General features: G+C 44.4%; 1 protein-coding gene across 1 annotated transcript in view; it reads left to right on the top strand.

Annotated features, from left to right (window-relative positions):
- FKBP8 (FKBP prolyl isomerase 8) overlaps nt 1–18,867 on the top strand; it is a 130,883-nt gene that overhangs the window by 50,627 nt on the left and 61,389 nt on the right. Inside the window, exons 3-4 of the mRNA XM_040322838.1 lie at nt 4,919–5,088; nt 9,611–9,699. Of these exons, the coding sequence (XP_040178772.1) occupies nt 4,919–5,088; nt 9,611–9,699 (259 nt within the window). The remainder of the gene's footprint in view (nt 1–4,918; nt 5,089–9,610; nt 9,700–18,867) is intronic.

Genomic DNA, 18,867 nt, shown 5'->3' with positions numbered 1-18,867 from the left:
TGCGGCCCCCCCTCTCTCCTGAACCGCACCAGGCCACATGCCCTCAACATGGGGAGGATGTCCCCATGTTGATGGGGACAAGGGTCTCATCCCCACAACCCTTGCCCGGTGGTTGTGGGGGTCTGCGGGCGGGAGGTTTATCAGAATCTGGAAGACCCCTTTAACAAAGGGGACCCCCAGATCCTGACCCCCCCCCCTGTGTGAAATGGTAATGGGGTACACTGTACCTCTACCATTTCACGAAGGAAGTAAAAAGTATTGTAAAAAAAACACACTGACACAAAAGAATAAAGTCCTTTTATTAAAAAAAAAAAAAAAAAAACTCCAGCGCTGAAAAATCCACTCGTTCCCGGCTTCCTGCGTTGTCCTGATCCAGCGACGGGTGCGGGTGATCTCCCGCGATGAGAAGATCCAGCGTCGGGTGATCTCCGCTCCGGCGATGAGAAGATCCATCCATTCGGCGCAGCAGCATCCCGGACCTCCTCTCACTGCTGGGCACAGCCCAGCGAATGAGCGGCTGAAGCTGTGACATTTCTTGTGACGGGTGGCTCTGCCTCCTCTATATGTGACCCCGCCCCCTCTGACGTACCTCTGCTACGTCACTGGGTAAGCCCGAGAAGAGGAAAGGTCTTTCCTCTTCTTGGTCTTCCCCAGTGACGTAGCAGAGGGTACGTCAGAGGGGGCGGGGTCACGTGACGGGTGGCTCTGCCTCCTCTATATAAGAAATGTCACAGCTTCAGCCGCTCATTCGCTGGGCTGTGCCCAGCGGTGAGAGGAGGTCCGGGATGCTGCTGCGCCGAATGGATGGATCTTCTCATCGCCGGAGCGGAGATCACCCGACGCTGGATCTTCTCATCGCGGGAGATCACCCGCACCCGTCGCTGGATCAGGACAACGCAGGAAGCCGGGAACGAGTGGATTTTTCAGCGCTGGAGTTTGGTTTTTTTTTTTAATAAAGGACTTTATTCTTTTGTGTCAGTGTGTTTTTTTTACAATACTTTTTACTTCCTTCGTGAAATGGTAGAGGTACAGTGTACCCCATTACCATTTCACACAGGGGGGGGGGGGTCAGGATCTGGGGGTCCCCTTTGTTAAAGGGGTCTTCCAGATTCTGATAAACCTCCCGCCCGCAGACCCCCACAACCACCGGGCAAGGGTTGTGGGGATGAGACCCTTGTCCCCATCAACATGGGGACATCCTCCCCATGTTGAGGGCATGTGGCCTGGTGCGGTTCAGGAGAGAGGGGGGGCCGCACTCTGTCCCCCCCTCTTTTCTGCGGCCGGCCAGGTCAACGTGCTCGGATAATGGGTCTGGGTATGGATATTTAGGGGGAACCGCACGTCACTTTTGTTTTAAATTGACGGCGGGGTTCCCCTGAATATCCATACCAGACCTGAAGGGTCTGGTTATGGATATTTACCGGGAACCGCACGTCATTTTTGTTTTAAATTGACTGCGGGGTTCCCCTGAATATCCATACGACTTCTGGAGCTGGACTTCAAGAAAGGGTGAAATGGTTTTTATTAACGGACGTTAGAAAGGAATGATATAACGGATGTATACGGATAAACATTATCCGTTTTCAATAAAGGAAGAATGGTAAAATATGTATCCGTATGTATCCGTATGTATCCGTTATTAAATCCGTTAATAAACGTCCGTTAATAGGTGTAATACGGATATTATAAAACGGACATACAATCCATAGTGTGAAAGAAGCCTAAATCTCTGTAATATATCAAATCTAAATCTGCATGGTCAGTGTTCACAGGGAGGGGTGCTCGCAGGGCTGGAAGAGTTGTAGGAAGTTCCGGCATTCCTGTAAACCAGCTTGGAGCGCACATGTGGGCTTAGGGTGGAAGTGTTCGCTTTGGGGCAGACCGCCTATACATCTCCTCCAGCCCCGTGGGCACCGCAAGCGGCTGTGGTTTTTCCATAAAACTCCACATACTATGATGTACTGTGTCAAAGGCACAAAGGGGGTGGGGTCATTGGGCCATGGGGGAGGGGTCTGAATATAATTTTTTTTGGATGCTGGGTCTGACCTAGAAAAATCTGTCACTTTAAAAATATTAACTTTGCCTACCTTTTTTAAAAGTTGGCTTCAGTGAGAAACTCTGCATTCGTTTTTCCAGCTCAGTGGTCACTTGACTCCTGGCTGAGGTCGGAGGGAGAGCTTGGCTCCTTCTGCTCTAACCCTGGATCGAAGTAGCAGAGCAGCCGGGAGTCACGTGACGGGCCTGAAGATACTTTGCAAAAAGGTATTTAGAAGCTTTTTTTCCAATAAGCAATGACGCAGTGCAGGATAGAAGCTTAAAAGAGAAGTGTTGGCAGAAAATCATAATGTAGGGTTACACGGGACGTTTTTACAACCACTCCTGAACGATTTAAATTGACAAGCAGTAACCCACGTGTTATTTCATTTTTGGGCATTTAAAAACCTCTATAAACTAAACGCGGGTAGCGCGTTTTTAGCAGCATTTGGCGTCTGAAACGTCGGAAACTTCAGCGTCTGAACTAATTACAGATAACGAACCTGTGTATATGTACACGCAAGATAACGTTGAATGAGTTCAGAGGCAGTTGGACACTTTTTTCAACTGCCCCTGAACGCCTCTGAGCCGATTTTAAAGTAAAGCCTATTTTTTATTTTTTTCCCCCTACAAAAAAACCCAGCAAGAGAAAGGCAAAATGAGCTAGTATGCATAGCATACGACTTTCCTGAGATCGAGGCCCCCAAAGTGCTTCTCGTTTCCCTCCTCCGTCGCCGCCATGTCCCCTCCGCGCTTTTTTAGGGTATCGCCGTTCCGGCGCTGTGATTGGCTAGAGCGGCGATGACTTCACTCCTGCGCATTCGAAAGAACCTGCGCATGTGTGTGGGACCGGCATAATCCCAATCATAATGCCAGGACTCTCAGTGCGCCTGCCCGTAGACATCGGTGCAGTGTTTTCTGCAAATATCTCCTTAACTGTGTAGGTTAATGGAACACTAAAGGCAGATTTTCTTTTTTTTAAATAACACATGTTATACTTGCCTCCACTGTGCAGCTCGTTTTGCACAGAGTGTCCCCGAATCCGGTCTTCTGGGGTCCCTCGGCGGCTGTCTCTGCTCCTCCTCGCTAAAGCTTTCCACCTTCTTGCGAAAGCGGGGTCGCATGGTGGAAAGCTTTTGCGAGCGCGCTCCCATGATACAGCGGCGGTATCACTCGGCCCCGCCCCCCCCCCCGGTGCGCCAATCCGCTGTGATTGACAGCAGCGCCAGCCAATGGCTGCGCTGCTATCAATCCGTCCAGCCTAGCCAATCAACAGCCAGGCTGGGAACCGAAGAGGATCACGTGGACGCGCGCGGGACTTTCGAGGGGTCAGGTAAGTAAAACGGGGGTTCGGGGGGGGGGGGTGCTACTGTCAAATGTTGTTTCACCTTAATGCATAGGATGGTGAAAAAACATTTACCTTTACAACCCCTTTAAGGAGATATTTCTTGCACCTACAGGTAAGCCTTAATCTAGGCTTACCTGTAGGTGCAAGTTGTCAGAGTGGGTTTACAACCACTTTAATGTACACAGGACATTTTACAACTGCCCCTGAATGATTTAACTTGACAGATGGTAAACGACGTTTACAAATATAATGTATAATACTGGGGTATTAAAACTTTTGCTCAGGGTCATTTGGGTAGTTTCTGTTTACCATTTTTAAAATCATAATAATGTCAAACATAGTTGATCATAAGTGTCTTCAACCAAACACTAACCATGAGTGAAAGAAAAGTTTTTATGTTCTCATTCATATTCTCTGAAAAATGGCCAAGAAATCATAAATTCTGCTAGGGTATGTAAACTTATGAGCACAAATATATAATTATAATATAATAGATTTTTTTTTTTTTAAATGTATCTCCATTAAAAATGCCTGTAAACTAAACGCGAGTTACCGCGTTTACAAGCTGTTACAGGCATTTTCAAATGCTCTGATCATCCATCCTAAACGCATTTATTTTTATTTTTTTGCTTTCCAAAAAATGCTTCTAAACTTAACTGCCTAGAAACTACTATAAATTACCCTGTGTACATGGACTGATAAGATAACCTAGAGAAGAGTTCAGGGACAGCTGAAAAAAAAATGCCCAACTGCTCCTAAACATCGGTTTACCAGCAGCAAAGTACATATAGACTTAAAGTATTTTTTCACACTTTACCTAGGTGCAAGGTTTATAAACGTTGTCAAAAATAATGAAGAGCTGTGTCCTTCAATAAATGTAGGAGAAAACAACTGGATTTTTTTGTTACTCCTCATAATATCCTTTTCCTCTGAGTTCATTGAAGGGCACAGCACCCACCTCCTCTGTTATGTTCCTTTTTGTATTGCTTTAGGACTAACTGAGCTGCCTGTTGCAGATGGGGGGCTTTGACTTCCCATAGGTGGTGCTTTGTTCAGCCTAGTGTCCTACTTCCTAAGGCGGCGCTATAACTCTACCGTTTAAGAATAATGAAAAGCTGTGTTTTTCAATGAACTTGTGGAAAACTATTTTATGTTGAGTGACAATCAGAGAAATGATTGTTGGTTGTCTGAATTTTTTCTGTAATTGGTGGCATACAGTATTTATGGTGGAGGCTTTTTTTTTTTTTTCATAATGTCTTTATTGCCAAGATCACTTTAGTATATATTTGGATAATACTTTAGCCATGGATTCCCTGAGATTTTGAATAGCTGTTTATTTTTCTTTGGATTACTGTTTGCTGACTGGACTATAATTGTTGTTGCAATATCAAATCATTTTAATTGTTACTTTTAATAGAATGTTTGTTTTTCGTTTTTTTTTTTTAAACTGTTACATGTGCGTGTCTAGAACACCATTGCAAGTAATTTATATGAAGCACCGGCTTTAGATTTGACTTAATGAAATTATTCCTACAGGTAACGGTGCCCTGAGAAAGAAAGTTCTGATCAAGGGTCAGGGAGCAGAGAGCAGACCGAATAAAGGGCAAGATGTCACAGTGAAGCTGAAGACTAGTCTGGAGAATGGCAGCGTTGCTGAAGAACATGTCAACCTCATGTTTACTTTGGGAGATGGTGATGTCATGCAGGTGAGCCTGTAGATCATTTTGGGATGTAAGTGTGGGAACGTATTTTTGGGTAAAACGCTAATGAGGAATTGTCAGCTAATGCTATTTCCTACGTTGTTGGAGAATAAAGGAGGTGTGTAGGGTACATAGAAAATAAACGCACATACTTGCCTCTCTACTGCAGCATCGGTTTCCTTCTTCCCAAAGGAATTAGCCCCAGAATAAGAGGCCTTTTCACGGCTTCCAAAACGAGGTTAGTTTTAAACCAACAGGCAAAGAAGTGGTCTATTAACAAAGACAAGCAAAAAGGGGGGACTCTTTTATTTATTTTTTTGCTCCTTTAGCCCCTTCCAAGAATCCCCAGTAAAGCCAGAATAGGGGCAGGGGAAAGGTTGTCCCATTTCTTCAAAGAATGGGCAGAGATTTCCAGCAATGCCTTTATTCTTCAAAGTTTTTCTTTTCTTTTTTTTTTTTTTTTTTTTTTTACCCATCTGCCGAGAGACGGCAAGCCATGATGAATCTAATTTCTGTGTGGGAAACATAGGGAATATGGGAAGTCAAAGCCCCCATCTGCAACAGGCAGCTCAGCGAGTTAACTTCTCCTTTTCCGGAGATTCAAAAATTCTGTGGATTTTATTCCCACGTCTTTCTGGTCAAGAAAGCTTCCGGCCGCTTTCGTATGGTCATCATTTTAAGTGTCCTGAACAAATTGATGGTCTACAGACGTCAATGGAAAATATTTATTCTATAAGAAATCTGTTGTTGCCAGGGGTCTTCATGACAACCCTGGATCTCCAGGACGCTCATCTTCATGTATCTGCCAGAGTCACCGAAAGTTCCTTAGATCTGCGATTCTCATGGAGAACAGGCTGAGTCATTGGCAGTTCAATGCCCTTCCTTTTGGTCTTTCGGCAGCACCCAGATTTTTTACAAAAATCATGGCCGAAGTCGTGGCCCTTTTCCGGATACAGAGTGTATCGATCATCCCATATCTAGATGATTTTTTGATCTTTGCTCCAGTGATCAAATTTAAGTGCTCCTACCTTTCTGATCTATATGCTTGTACCTGGTCAGAAAGTGTTGAAAACAGAACCATCCAGACAGCATTTTCAGAATCAGGTCATGAATGACTGTTACCATATTTCACTCAGAACCAGTTTCTCTCCAAAATGTATAGTCAGTAGGGCTGTCCTGATACCACTTTTTGAGACCGAGTACAAGTACCGATACTTTTTTTTTTTCAAGTACTCGCCGATACCGAATACCGATCCCTTTTTTTTTTTTTTTTTTTTTTTTTTTTTTTGTCATGTGACTTTTTTTTTTTTAAAGGGGGGCGGGGGTAGTGGATTGTGTGTGTGTGTGTGTGTGTGTGTGTGTGTGTTTTTTTTATTTTATTTATTTTTTTGATTATTTACATTTTATTTTTTCAATTATTTATTACAATGTTTGTTCATTTTTTTTTTTAAATCGGCCCTGTTGGGGGGGCTTTGGTGAGATATCACTGGTCTTAACAGACCTCTGACATCTCCCCTTTAAGACAGAAAGGGACTAGGGACACAGATTCCCCAGTCCCTTTCCATTTATAAACTGAAGCATCGTAAACACAGGTTATGATGCTCAGTAATGTGAATGGACAGAGTCATTGATCACTGACTGTCCTTTTGGAAAAGGTAGGAGCCAGGTTTAGCGGCATGGAGGGGGACAAGACGGCATATGGATGGGGGGGGGAACAAGACGGCAGATGGGGGGGGGGGAACAAGACGGCATATGGGGGGGGGGGGACAAGACGGTATATGGGGGGGGGGGGGACAAGACGGCATATGGGGGGGAACAAGACGGCATATGGGGGGGGGGGGAACAAGACGGTATATGGGGGGGGGGGAACAAGACGGTATATGGGGGGGGGGTATCGGTATCGGGACATCCTTTTTCAATATTTACAAAAGCATTGAAGTTTGTTTAACATATAACTTTTATCAAGTGAGATGGGAAGGGGGTCTTGGACCGCTGCAGGAAGGCCACAGCTTCCAAGCACAGAGCAAGTTTTCTTACAGGCAGGAGACATGATGTTTTTATGCTGGCTATGGCTGCTTTTAGGTGCCTTTCACGTGGTTCCATTCTGTCTCAGTGGGGCTCCATAGACTAATCCCTGCCAAATCGTGTCAGACAATGTGACCTCTGTAATGGGATGGAGGAAAACCAGACCCGTATAATCCCTATGCGTTGCCAATTGTAAACGGATGGGTATTCCTTTCTGCAAATATTACAAGATAATCGCAAGATAAAAAATGGATTTGAATCGTCCAACATTGCAGTTCATGTTTGATCAATCTAATCACAGGTCAAAAACAGACTGCCATTCTTGTATGAAATGTAAAGGCTCAAGGTTTTTTACCTTCATGAATCCTACACCAATACTTGCGCCCCGGGCTCTGTCTCCTAATTGGCTGAGAAAGCAGTGGGAGCCATTGGCACCTGCTACTGTCAATCACAACCAGTGAGCCAATGAGTAGAGTACAGGGTAGGGCTGTGCCACGCTCTGTGTCTGAACAGGTCACATTAAGGCCGGGTTCACACCTATGCGAATTGGTTGCGACTTAAACTGCATCCAAATTCGCATAACATTATAAAATACATCGTTTTCAATGAGGCTGGTTCACATATGTGCAATGCATTCGCACTGCGTATTGCCGAAAAAAGTGTGCATTTTCTAGGCATTGCAGTGCGGCTCGGGTGCGAATTCAGGCCCATTATCTTCTATGGGCACGCATCTGATTCGCAGATGTGTTCATTTCTCTTCAGGATTTCTCTCATTCACCTCAATACACTCCCCCCCCCAGCCCCCCCCCCCCCCCCAGAGATGAGAGCTTAAATTCGCACCACACAAGTGTGAATCCAGCCTAAAGGTGGGAAAAGTTGTGAAATTGTATTTCTTTGTCCATTTATTTTTTTTACATAGCAGAAACTTGACATTTTAAACGGGGGTGTAGACTTTTTTTTTTATATATCAACTGTATATTATAGACTGTGTCTCTAATATAAATTTTGTGTTTATATATTGTGTTATATATATATATATATATATATATATATATATATATATATATATATATATATATATATATATATATATATGTATATGTGTGTATATATATTAGTGCTGTCAGTTAAACGCGCTATTAACGGCGTTAACACAAACCCATTTTAACGCCGTCAATTTTTTTTATCGCGCGATTAAGGAGGTTCACCATTTAAAACATTTTTTTTTTGTCAGCACGTACCTCTTAACCCTTTCACGCCGACGGGACGCATATATGCGTTCGGGGGTTATACCGGGATGATGCATGCAGCCGCAGGCATCATCCTGGTACCGTTGTTTAGAGCGGGCGATCGGCTATCCAAACATAACAACCGATGCGGCTAAAAGCCGCTCGGTTGTTATGCCGGAGGAGCGGGAGGGGACATCCCCCCTCCCGCCGCCTTTCGCCGCTCTGACTGGGCCTCCCGTCCCACCAGGAGACCCGATCCTCCATCCGCCGCGTTCTGTGTTCAGGCGGAGACTGACACTAAGCCGTAAACGGCTTTGATTCAGTCTCCGCATTGAAACCACGGAAGCGGCGTCATGACGTCACTTCCGGGTTTCTCGGCTGCCAATGGCGCCGGATTTTAAAAAGTACACAGTATTCAGAATCGCAGTTTTCGGCGATCTGAATACTTTGAAGTGCAAAGGAGGGCTCGGAGGTCTTTTAGACCCCGATCCCTCCATAAAGAGTACCTGTCGCCACCTATTGCTGTCACAAGGGATGTTTACATTCCTTGTGACAGCAATAAAAGTAATCAAAATGTAAAAAAAAAAAAAAACACAATTTATATATATAATCTTTTATTAATGCATTGGGTAAGGTTGGAATGTGACTAACAGGTTGCAGAGCTGTCTACAAGGGGCTGATCACAGTGCTGAGGGGACCCTGTTGGAGTGAGAAACAAGTATTTGCATCTTGCTCATGCACTCCTAGACATAATGAGCATTTAGCAGGATTTTTATTTTTAAACTTTTAAATTCTTGAAAACTTTAGGGCCAGGTCACACCAGACGCAGTTCCGTGCACTTTTTTTCTGCACAAAATGCATGCACAGTGTTTTCCATGTATTCCAATGGCTCTAGTTCACACCATGCAGTCAGTTTCTGCGCCGGAAACTGACTGCATGGTGTGAACTAGAGCCATTGGAATACATGGAAAAATCTGTGCAAGCATTTTTCGTGCAGAAAAAATGCACAAGAAACTTGTACGGAACTGCATCTGGTGTGAACTGGCCCTTAAATCATAAACAGCATGCTAATAGACTATTCCTTACAACAGGTTTTTTTTGCTTATTTATAGAGATATGCAGTGTAATGTGTTAGGCAAATAAACATGCTGACCATTTTTCTAACATTATTTTTTTTTTTCCAGGCTTGTTTCTGATCTTATTGCCCACCACTTTAATAATAATTAATAAAAAAAAAGCCCATGCATTTGTCTAATATTTTTTTTATTTTTTAGTGCATGGATCTGTGTGTGCAGCTCATGGAGCTTGGAGAGACTGCGTTAATTGAGGCACATGCTAAGTATTGCTATGGAAAGCAAGGAAGGTAAGTTTCCCATTAGCCCTTACACTTTTATACATTTCCTACTTGTGCCTTTACGGGCCGCTCACACAAACATTGATTAGCTAGTTATTTATTCACTTTGTGTGGAAAATGGCATTATTGGATAAATGGTTATTGCTTAAGAATTGTAGTGGACATATAAACACGCAAGGCGCTGGCTGACTATATTCATAAATGTCACAAAATTCCATGAGTCCCAAAAACCTTCTAAGATATGTGTCCTTATACTTTTATTTTACCACTTTTATTAGAGGAAGTGACAGAATAGCCATGCAGCAAATATAAGCTGGAAAATAATCTATTTTCCTGATCATACAGGACAGAGGCTTCTTTAAATCCCTACGTCTTGGTTATATACAGCTACCTTCAGGTCATAAGACACTTTTTTTAGGGGGGGAGGAAACAAAGTCCTGTTCCTTTTAAAGCATTTTATACAGCACGGTGCTTGTGCTGTGTGATTTAGCCCCCTGTAACAACCAAAATACCTGGCTGATCCTGCCAGTTTCTGTCCTCCCCTTTGTAAACTGACTACGGCGTATGTTGGCTGCTGAGCCCTGACACCATGGTTAGTTTACGTGCAATCGTCAGCCGCTGCTCTCCTGACGTCCTATGTGTTTGTGTCCTCCTCCCTGCCTGCCTGCCCATGTGTCAGTGCCAGCCACTTAAGTTCCTGCTGCTCTCATAACTTTTTGAAATGCATATAATCCTGCTGGTTCCTTAATGTCAGGTGCTCCTTTCTGTGTTTGAATTAAAAAATAATGCCTCATTTACTGTATTTCAGAGTGGCCCCCTATGGCTACGGTCACGTGACAGGCCGGTGCACTCTCTTCTTCTCCTTGGGTTCCGGCTGACGGGGAGGGAATCTTGGCCCTGCCTGCTGCATCTGTCAGCCGGGCGGGGAGGAGACATGACCGGTGACGTGATCGTGGCTGAACCGCTGTGAAATCGGGTAAATGAGGCATTTTATTTTTTTTTATTTTTGAAGCAGCAGGATTATGTACATTTTGTAGGGGTGGGTTAACAAACCTTTTTAAGTGACTAACCTCTTCTCTCCACAAATAAAATTCTACCTTCTTTTATGCACATTGTTTTCCTCACTGGATTTTTTTTTTTCCCAAGAAAAAAAAAATCATCATTCAGTTGCACCATAACCACTGCAGCTTTTTATGTAGAGCCTAGTGGGACCACACCTTGACCCTGCCTGGTAAAAGATGCAGGGCCAGCACGCTTTGCAGTGGATCATGCTGTGGGCGATTCCCATGGCACACAGTGCAGAGTATAAAGTTAGCCGAAAGGTGCTTGACAGGTCCAGAGGTAAAGTGTGCCTAGTGCAGTGCCCAGTCTCTAATTATCCCATGGAGGGCAAAGCCAGGTTGGGTACAAGTCTACCTTTTTTTTTTTTTCTCTCCCTCTACTGATGTGAGTAAACCTTCACAATGGGGGGTCATTTAATCTTTTTTTGGGTTTGAAATGACTGTTCATCTTTCAGTTGGCACAATCAGAAAGAAATTTTCTGTCACATGGTCTTATGGAGTTCATGGGCAGAATTTTTTGCCATTCTGAGGCTTAAGATCACAACCTGCCCCTCCTATACCCATCTCCTCTGGAATTTATTATTGACTTGTCCCTGAGTCAGACATGTTACCAGAGGAGGGAGGCATCAGTGAGGAGAACTCCTCACTGACAGATGTTTACTTTTTTTTTTTATTTATTTTTTAAAAATAAGGATTGCTTTAATAAAAGAATAGATGTGTTTAGGATGAAATGCTGCTGCAAGAATGTGTGTTTCCAAAGCTCAAGGAGACTATTGCAGTACTAACTAAAGCTGTACACTTTAGCATCGGAGCAACCAAAGTCTGCCACCCCAAGGCTTCTAGTACAGGGTTTCTAAAGTTACCTACACCATCTAAGACATTTTTCGGTTCATGTGCTGGTTTAGCCTATCCTATAAAGACTGGCCTCACCAGGAGAAGATTTTTTATTTTCCCCCAAAACGTCTCACCTAACAATATGCCTATGATGACAAATTTTCTTAGGAATGGGCTAATCATGTAGTAGATCCGGGCATTTTTCTTACATTATTAGGATAAGAAGGATAATGGCCCCGTGGAGAATTATCCTAGGTTTAAAGAGACGGTAGATGAAAGTGGCCTTTTTTACCACCTGGTCCCAGAATATTTCAGATGTCAGGGTTAAGTGTTTTCAAAAGCCACAAATTGGGATTTGTGTGTGTGTGTGTTTTTATCAGTACACAAACCTTACGTTTTGTACCAAAAATAAATTTCAAATACAAGTAATGAAGTATGCATCGACATACAACACAGAAGTATAAAGCAAAATGGGGACATTGAGCGTCACATAGAAAACACTGCTATACTATATAACATGGCAGGAGATCATGAACAAAAAAGACAAGTCTGAGTACACAGCCAAACGGCTCAGCTGAGAGGTAAATATATACCAGTACATGAGAAAATTTATCCGAACCAACCTAGTTGTATTGTGGCATATGTGTTCACTAACAAGGGACTAGCGACCCAGACAATAGGTTTGCCGCCCAAAAGGCAGAGATAATGGTAGCAAGGTTATCGCTATGAGATACAAGTCTGCGAAGATTGCAGCCATCTGTCTCATAGTTTATTATATTTACTCTGACATCACCTATTTGTATAAATAACCTTTTTGTACGATAAAGTAATGTTTATCTCGTTAATCCAAAATCCAAAAAATTGCTGTGGCCTGTATCCATACACGTTTCACCAGTTTCCTGGCAATTAATATGGTTTCATGCACACAATTAGTATGTGTATCCATATCTGAGTCTGGAAAAAATCCCAATAGACATTGACTCACCGGTGACAATGGATCTAGGCAATCTGGTCACGAAGGAATCATACTTTATAAAGTTAGGCCCAAAACCAAAGCAACTCAAACATTGCCATAGATATTCAACTGAGTCAAAAGCCTTGGCTTCATCAATAGTAACTACCACTCTGGAGCCAATTTGATTGTGAGAGGCCTGAAGATTCATAAATAAACATATTGAGCCCAGGTTCACACTGGGTACGATTTTGAGATTTGATTTCACATGTCAAATCGCATCTCAAATCGGCGGCATTTGCCGACAATTGTCGGCAATGGCACTGTCCTAATTGGTGCGACGCCGCATCTGCGGCGCTGCACCGAATTCAAAAAGTAGTTCCTGTACTACTTTTTGCGATTTCGGGCCGCGATTTACATTGAACCCTGCACAGATGTCTCTTAAATCGCGGCCGAAATCGCGGCAAAATCGCAGCCGCGAAATCGCGGTAAAAACGCGATTTTGAATTCGCAGCAGTGTGAACCTAGCCTAAAGGCTATATTCTTGGCTTGCATGAAAACCGTCTGATCCGGATAGTTAAGAGATAGGATAACCTTATTAAAATACAAGCCAAAATTTAAGCTCTCAGGTTGAATATCTGTTTCTTGTATTAAAGGGTCACTAAAGGAAACACATTTTTTAGCTGAAATGACGGTTTACAGGGTATAGAGACATAATAGTTAACTGATTCCCTTTAAAAATGATTAAAAATAGATAAAAAACAATCGTGTAATGTACCTACAGTTTAGTTTAGTTTTTGCTGTTGTTTCCTGGTTCTCTGATGTACAGAGACAGAGCCAATAGAGGGCAGTGATGCTTTGTAAAACGAAACTGGATTGGTGCTGACACACAGTAATCGCACCTCCTTGATTAGTCACCACAGTGAGAAATCTCCCAGTACTGTGGTGATCAGGAAACAGACAACCAGGAAGTGTCCAGAACAGAGAGGAATTACAGCAACATCAAAGCAAAAACGAACAATGAGGACATGAAACCAGGACTGCAGTAAGGTAAAGGAAGCTATTTGGCTAAAAAAAAAAATTCCTTTTAGTGACCCTTTAAGGAAATTGGCCTATATGACACTGGTCCTTTCCAGGCTTGAGTATTAGTACTTTGAGTGCTTAATGCATAGAATCAGGGAGTGTATTGGCATCAAACGCTGCTTGATATAGGGTTAACTGTTTAGGTACCAAGGCATCAGAAAATGTATAAAACTCAATAGGTAGACCATCTGAGCCCGGAGCTTTCCCTGTGGCAAAGTGTGCCATTGCAGATAGAACATCATCTGCCGTAATAGGAGCCTCCATGATTCTGTTTCCTTAAGGGAAGGTAAGAGGTATACATAAAGTCACATAAAGTTTGTGGTGGATAGTCAACTCCTAGATGTATAGACTTCCTAATAAAAAGTTGCAAACTCCTACAGCTACGGTTTTTATAGCTGCTGAATTAAAATTTTCATAAAAACTGGAGGTCCTCTAAGTTGTTACAGGTTCAAGCTTCCTCTGATGCCAATTTTGGGCTGTCAAAGACTTATTGACCTATTTCTGATATGGGTCTGTTGGCGGTTTTGCTGTATTACTCCCCCAAGTCAAACCGCTTCTGGACATTCCAGTTATTATGATTTAAAGAAGCCCATGTTTTGCACTGTTGGATCAGGAAAATAAGATTTTTGACTTGCCAGTAAACTGTTTCCTAGAACACAGTACAGGACACAGAAAGCTGCCCTCTGTCCTTATGATCTCCCTATTGCCTGCTACAAATTCGAGGCTAGCCGACGTGGGAGAGGTTATATAGGGGATTGTCCCTGCAGCTTTTCCTTCCTGTAAATGCATATAACCCAGTCATAATGATTTAAAGAAACTCTTCTCTTCTGTCTCGTACTCTGGGGAAACAAAATTTAAAGCATCAGCATGCTAAGCAGCTAGTGCATGCAAAAGTGATCACCGGTGGCAATCCTTTTTTTTTTTTTTTGTTTTTTTTTTTTTGTTTTTTTCCATGTCCGGTTTTGGAAGCTTTGGCATATGTTAGTAAATATCATATTTTTCTTAGTGTATCCAGGTGACTTGTACCTTGTCCTTTTAAAATAAAAAATAAAAAAATTGGATGGCCTTAATTTGGTGGTAAACAATGGCTATCTCAGGATTTTTTTTCCTTTTTTCTAAAGGAATCCTGTCACAAAATGCTAAAAAAAAATATTAAAAAAAATTAACTGTTTAATTCTTGCCATTACCAGAACCAAAGAACGTTTGTACCCGTAGTGGGGCCTAGAAAAAGTAGTGCATATTTCTTTATCGTTACATCACGGGACACAGAGCGGCATTCATTACTATATGGGTTATATGGAGTACCTTCAGGTGATGGACACTGGCAATCTCAAACAGGAAATGCCCCTCCCTATATAACCCCCTCCCATAGGAGGAGTACCTCAGTTTTTACGCCAGTGTCTTAGGTGTTGGTCATGTTTTAGCTTGCCTCCGCATCCTTGGGATTAGGTGAGCTAACCGGTTCTGTCCAAAGGCCTCAGTGCTAAAGTGGTCAGTAACCGGACCCCAAACCCTTGGGGTATAGCCCATAATGCTTTTCTTTTTAGAGAGCTGGACCCTGGGCCCAGAACTTAGAAACCTTTGGGGGCCTAATGTTTCTGTTGCCAGAGTGCTATATGGGCCCAGGACAGTGGATCCTTCATAGGAACCCAGGGCCTGAAGGTCTAGACAGCCCCACGGAGATGGGGGAAGATTGGGCCTCTTGCTTGGCAAAGTCCTGCGGCATGGAGCAGGTAAGTGAGGGGAAAACTTGCGGAACTTGGTTCTTAGCAGGTTTTTTCTGGGGGGTCACAGGGGACATGCCTAAAGTTATGCGCTGCATCTGGCAAACTAGTCACATATCTTAACGATAGGATGGCTCTATGTGTATTATTCCCCATAAGAAGTGACCTCCCTGGTAGTGTTGGAAAAGCATTGAGTGGAGCCTGTGTGTATTGTGTGTGTGTGTGTGTGTTCAGAGAGCTGTGCTTACCTGCAAGCCTCCAGGCGATGCTGCATCGGTCTTCCTCCTCAGAGCCTGAGGAGGAAGACCAGAGCGGCAGCACGGGGCGCCGAGGACACACAGTGGCCAGAAAAGATATTACAGTCTTCAGAAGACTGTTTTCAAGCCTAGAAATAGGCTGTTCTTTTCCATCTCAATAGTTTTTTCTTGGCAATACTACTAAGGGGGACAGAATGCTTTTTCTTTCTTGGATTTGAAAAAAAAAAAAAAAAAGAAAAAAATTAAAAATCCATCAAGGGGAGAGGAGGCATTTTTTATCCCCCAAACAGGTGTTTGGGCAATTAACTATTTATAGTTCCAAATACCGATAAGTTAGCAGGCGTACCTCGGTATTGTACCATGGCATCCGGGTCAGAGGGTACAAGAGGTGGGGATTCCCCCAGAGAGTCTGAGGTCTCGGACAAGGTTATGCCGCTGCTTTCCCCAAAGGGAGCCTTGGGGCCATCGGGATCTGGGGCTGGAGCTGGCGCGGGTCAGTCCAACCCTAAGATGGTCACGGACGAGGTATTACTCACCTCTTTAAAAGAGATGGAGAAAAGAATGGCAAAAATGATAGCCACAGCTATGCGGGGCAGTAAACGGATTAGATCTCCGTCGCCCGAGCGTGGACCCTCAGAAGAGGAGGTCCTTTCCTCAGGGGAATTGGACGACCTCTTGGACAAGGACCAAGTAGGTTCGGGGATCGAGGACCCGGATACAGAGGAGTCTGGAGCAGTCTCCCAAGGGGAGAGCTGGTGGATTCAAGCCTTAACGGACTTGGTCCATAGTGCATTCAACTTGCCAGTACCAGATCTCCAAGTATCGACGGTTTCAGCTTTGGGCTCACTAAGGGCGCCTCAAAGCAATGCAGTGTTTCCGATCCATCCTCTGCTAGAGGAAGTTTTGTTCCAAGATTGGAGCAAGCCAGATAAGATCTTTTTACCACCTAAAAGATTCTCTGCCCTATATCCTATGGAAGATAAATTTTCCAAGAGATGGGCTACTCCTGCGGTGGACGCAGCCATCTCATGTGTTAACAAATCGTTAACATGCCCTGTAGAAAACATACAGGTGTTCAAGGATCCGGTTGATAAACGCTTGGAAGCACTACTTAAGAACTCCTTCACTACTGCAGGGGCAGTAGTGCAGCCAGCTGTGGCTGCGATTGGGGTTGCTCAAGCATTATCGGATCAAACTAAGCAGATGCTTAAACTTATTCCTGCCCAGCAGGCAGAAGAGTTTTCGGATGTCCCTAGGGCCATATGCTTTACGGTAGACGCAATTAAGGATTCTCACGTTTATCGTTTATCGTTATCCCTTATCCATATGAGAAGACTCTTATGGTTAAAGAGCTGGGAGGCCGAGCCCCCATGCAAGAAGCTCCTGGTAGGGTTCCCCTTCCATGGAGGACGACTCTTCGGAGAAGACCTGGATAAATACATTCAGACCATTTCAAACGGCAAAAGCACTCTTTTGCCAACTAAAAGGAAGTTTCAGGGGCCTGCGTTTAAACGACAGTACTCCCCTGGGCAGGGGCCCTCTAATGCCAAACAGTATCGACGGCCTCCTGCGAAAGCAAACTTCAGCTTCAACAGCAAATCGCAGGGACAGGCTGCTAGAGGCAGAAAGCAGTGGTTTCGCAAACCAGCAAAACCAGCCCCCAAGCCGACCTTATGAAGGGGCGCCCCCACCCACGAAGGTGGGGGGAAGGCTGCGTCTCTTTTCAGAGGTTTGGGAAGCCAGCATTCCCGACAAGTGGGTACGGTCTTCCGTGGCCACGGGCTACAAATTAGATTTCCTAAGGTTTCCTCCTCCTCATTTCCAGGAGTCGAGGATTCCAAACGATCCGGAGAAGGGAGCCGCATTAATGTCGGCATTAAATCATCTACTCTCCCAGGAAGTAATAGTAGAGGTACCAGTCCTGGAACAGGGGCTGGGTTTCTACTCCAACCTATTCATCATCCCAAAGTCCAATGGAGATGTCAGGCCAATTTTGGACCTAAAGATGGTAAATGCATATCTAAAGATCCGCTCATTTCGGATGGAATCCGTGCGGTCAGCAGCTGCCACACTCCAAAAGGACGACTTCATGGCGTCCATAGACATAAAGGACGCCTACCTTCATGTTCCAATTTATCAGCCACATCAAAGATATCTACGCTTTATGGTGGCTTCGCGTCATTTCCAATTCGTGGTGCTTCCCTTCGGGTTGGCTACGGCCCCCCGGGTGTTCACGAAGGTCCTAGCTCCAATCCTAGCCAAACTAAGGATCCAAGGGGTCACGATCCTAGCATACCTGGACGACCTCCTAGTCATAGATCACTCGTCTCCCGGCTTGGAGCGAGCAGTGGCCCTCACGGTCCAATACCTCGAGAGGTTCGGCTGGATCCTAAATCGAGAAAAGTCAGCATTCCAGCCCACAAGACAGTTGGAATATCTCGGCATGAGGTTAGACACAGAACAGCAAAGAGTGTTTCTACCTCTGATGAAGGTCAAAGCCATCAAGGAATTAATCCTACGGGTTCTAAGCAAGAAAGAACCGACTATTCGCCTATGTATGAGGTTACTAGGCAAGATGGTGGCCACATTCGAGGCGGTACCGTACGCCCAGAGCCACACTCGCATCCTGCAGGCAGCCATCCTGTCGGCATGGAGCAGAAGGCCACAGGCCTTGGATATCCCGTTGCCGCTCTCATCAAGAGTCCGACAAAGTCTGTGTTGGTGGTTAGACCCTCAGAATCTACTGAAGGGGAAATCTTTCAGCCCAGTGGCCTGGAAGATAGTGACCACAGACGCCAGCCTGACGGGCTGGGGAGCAATTTTGGATGGTTGCACTCGCCAAGGTACTTGGGCAAAGCCAGAGAGGCAGTTGCCCATCAACATCTTGGAGCTCAGAGCTGTTCGACTAGCCCTCAGGGCTTGGACGTCAAAATTGCAGGGGTTCCCGGTGAGAATTCAATCAGACAATGCCACGGCCGTGGCATACATAAATCACCAAGGGGGAACCAGGAGTCAAGCCGCTCAGAGAGAGGTGAGCTTGATTCTCCTATGGGCAGAGGCTCATGTGCCCTGCATATCGGCAATATTTATTCCAGGAGTGGACAACTTTCAGGCGGACTTCTTAAGCCGCCAGACTCTGTTACCGGGGGAATGGTCTCTGCATCCACAAATCTTTCAAGCACTCTGCCAAAGATGGGGAGTGCCGGACGTGGATGTCATGGCATCGAGACTCAACAAGAAGCTAGACAGGTTCATATCCCGCTCAA

Source organism: Rana temporaria, chromosome 1, assembly GCF_905171775.1.
Source record: "Rana temporaria chromosome 1, aRanTem1.1, whole genome shotgun sequence".
Classification (NCBI taxonomy): domain Eukaryota; kingdom Metazoa; phylum Chordata; class Amphibia; order Anura; family Ranidae; genus Rana; species Rana temporaria.
This window is presented reverse-complemented; position numbering and strand designations above follow the sequence as displayed.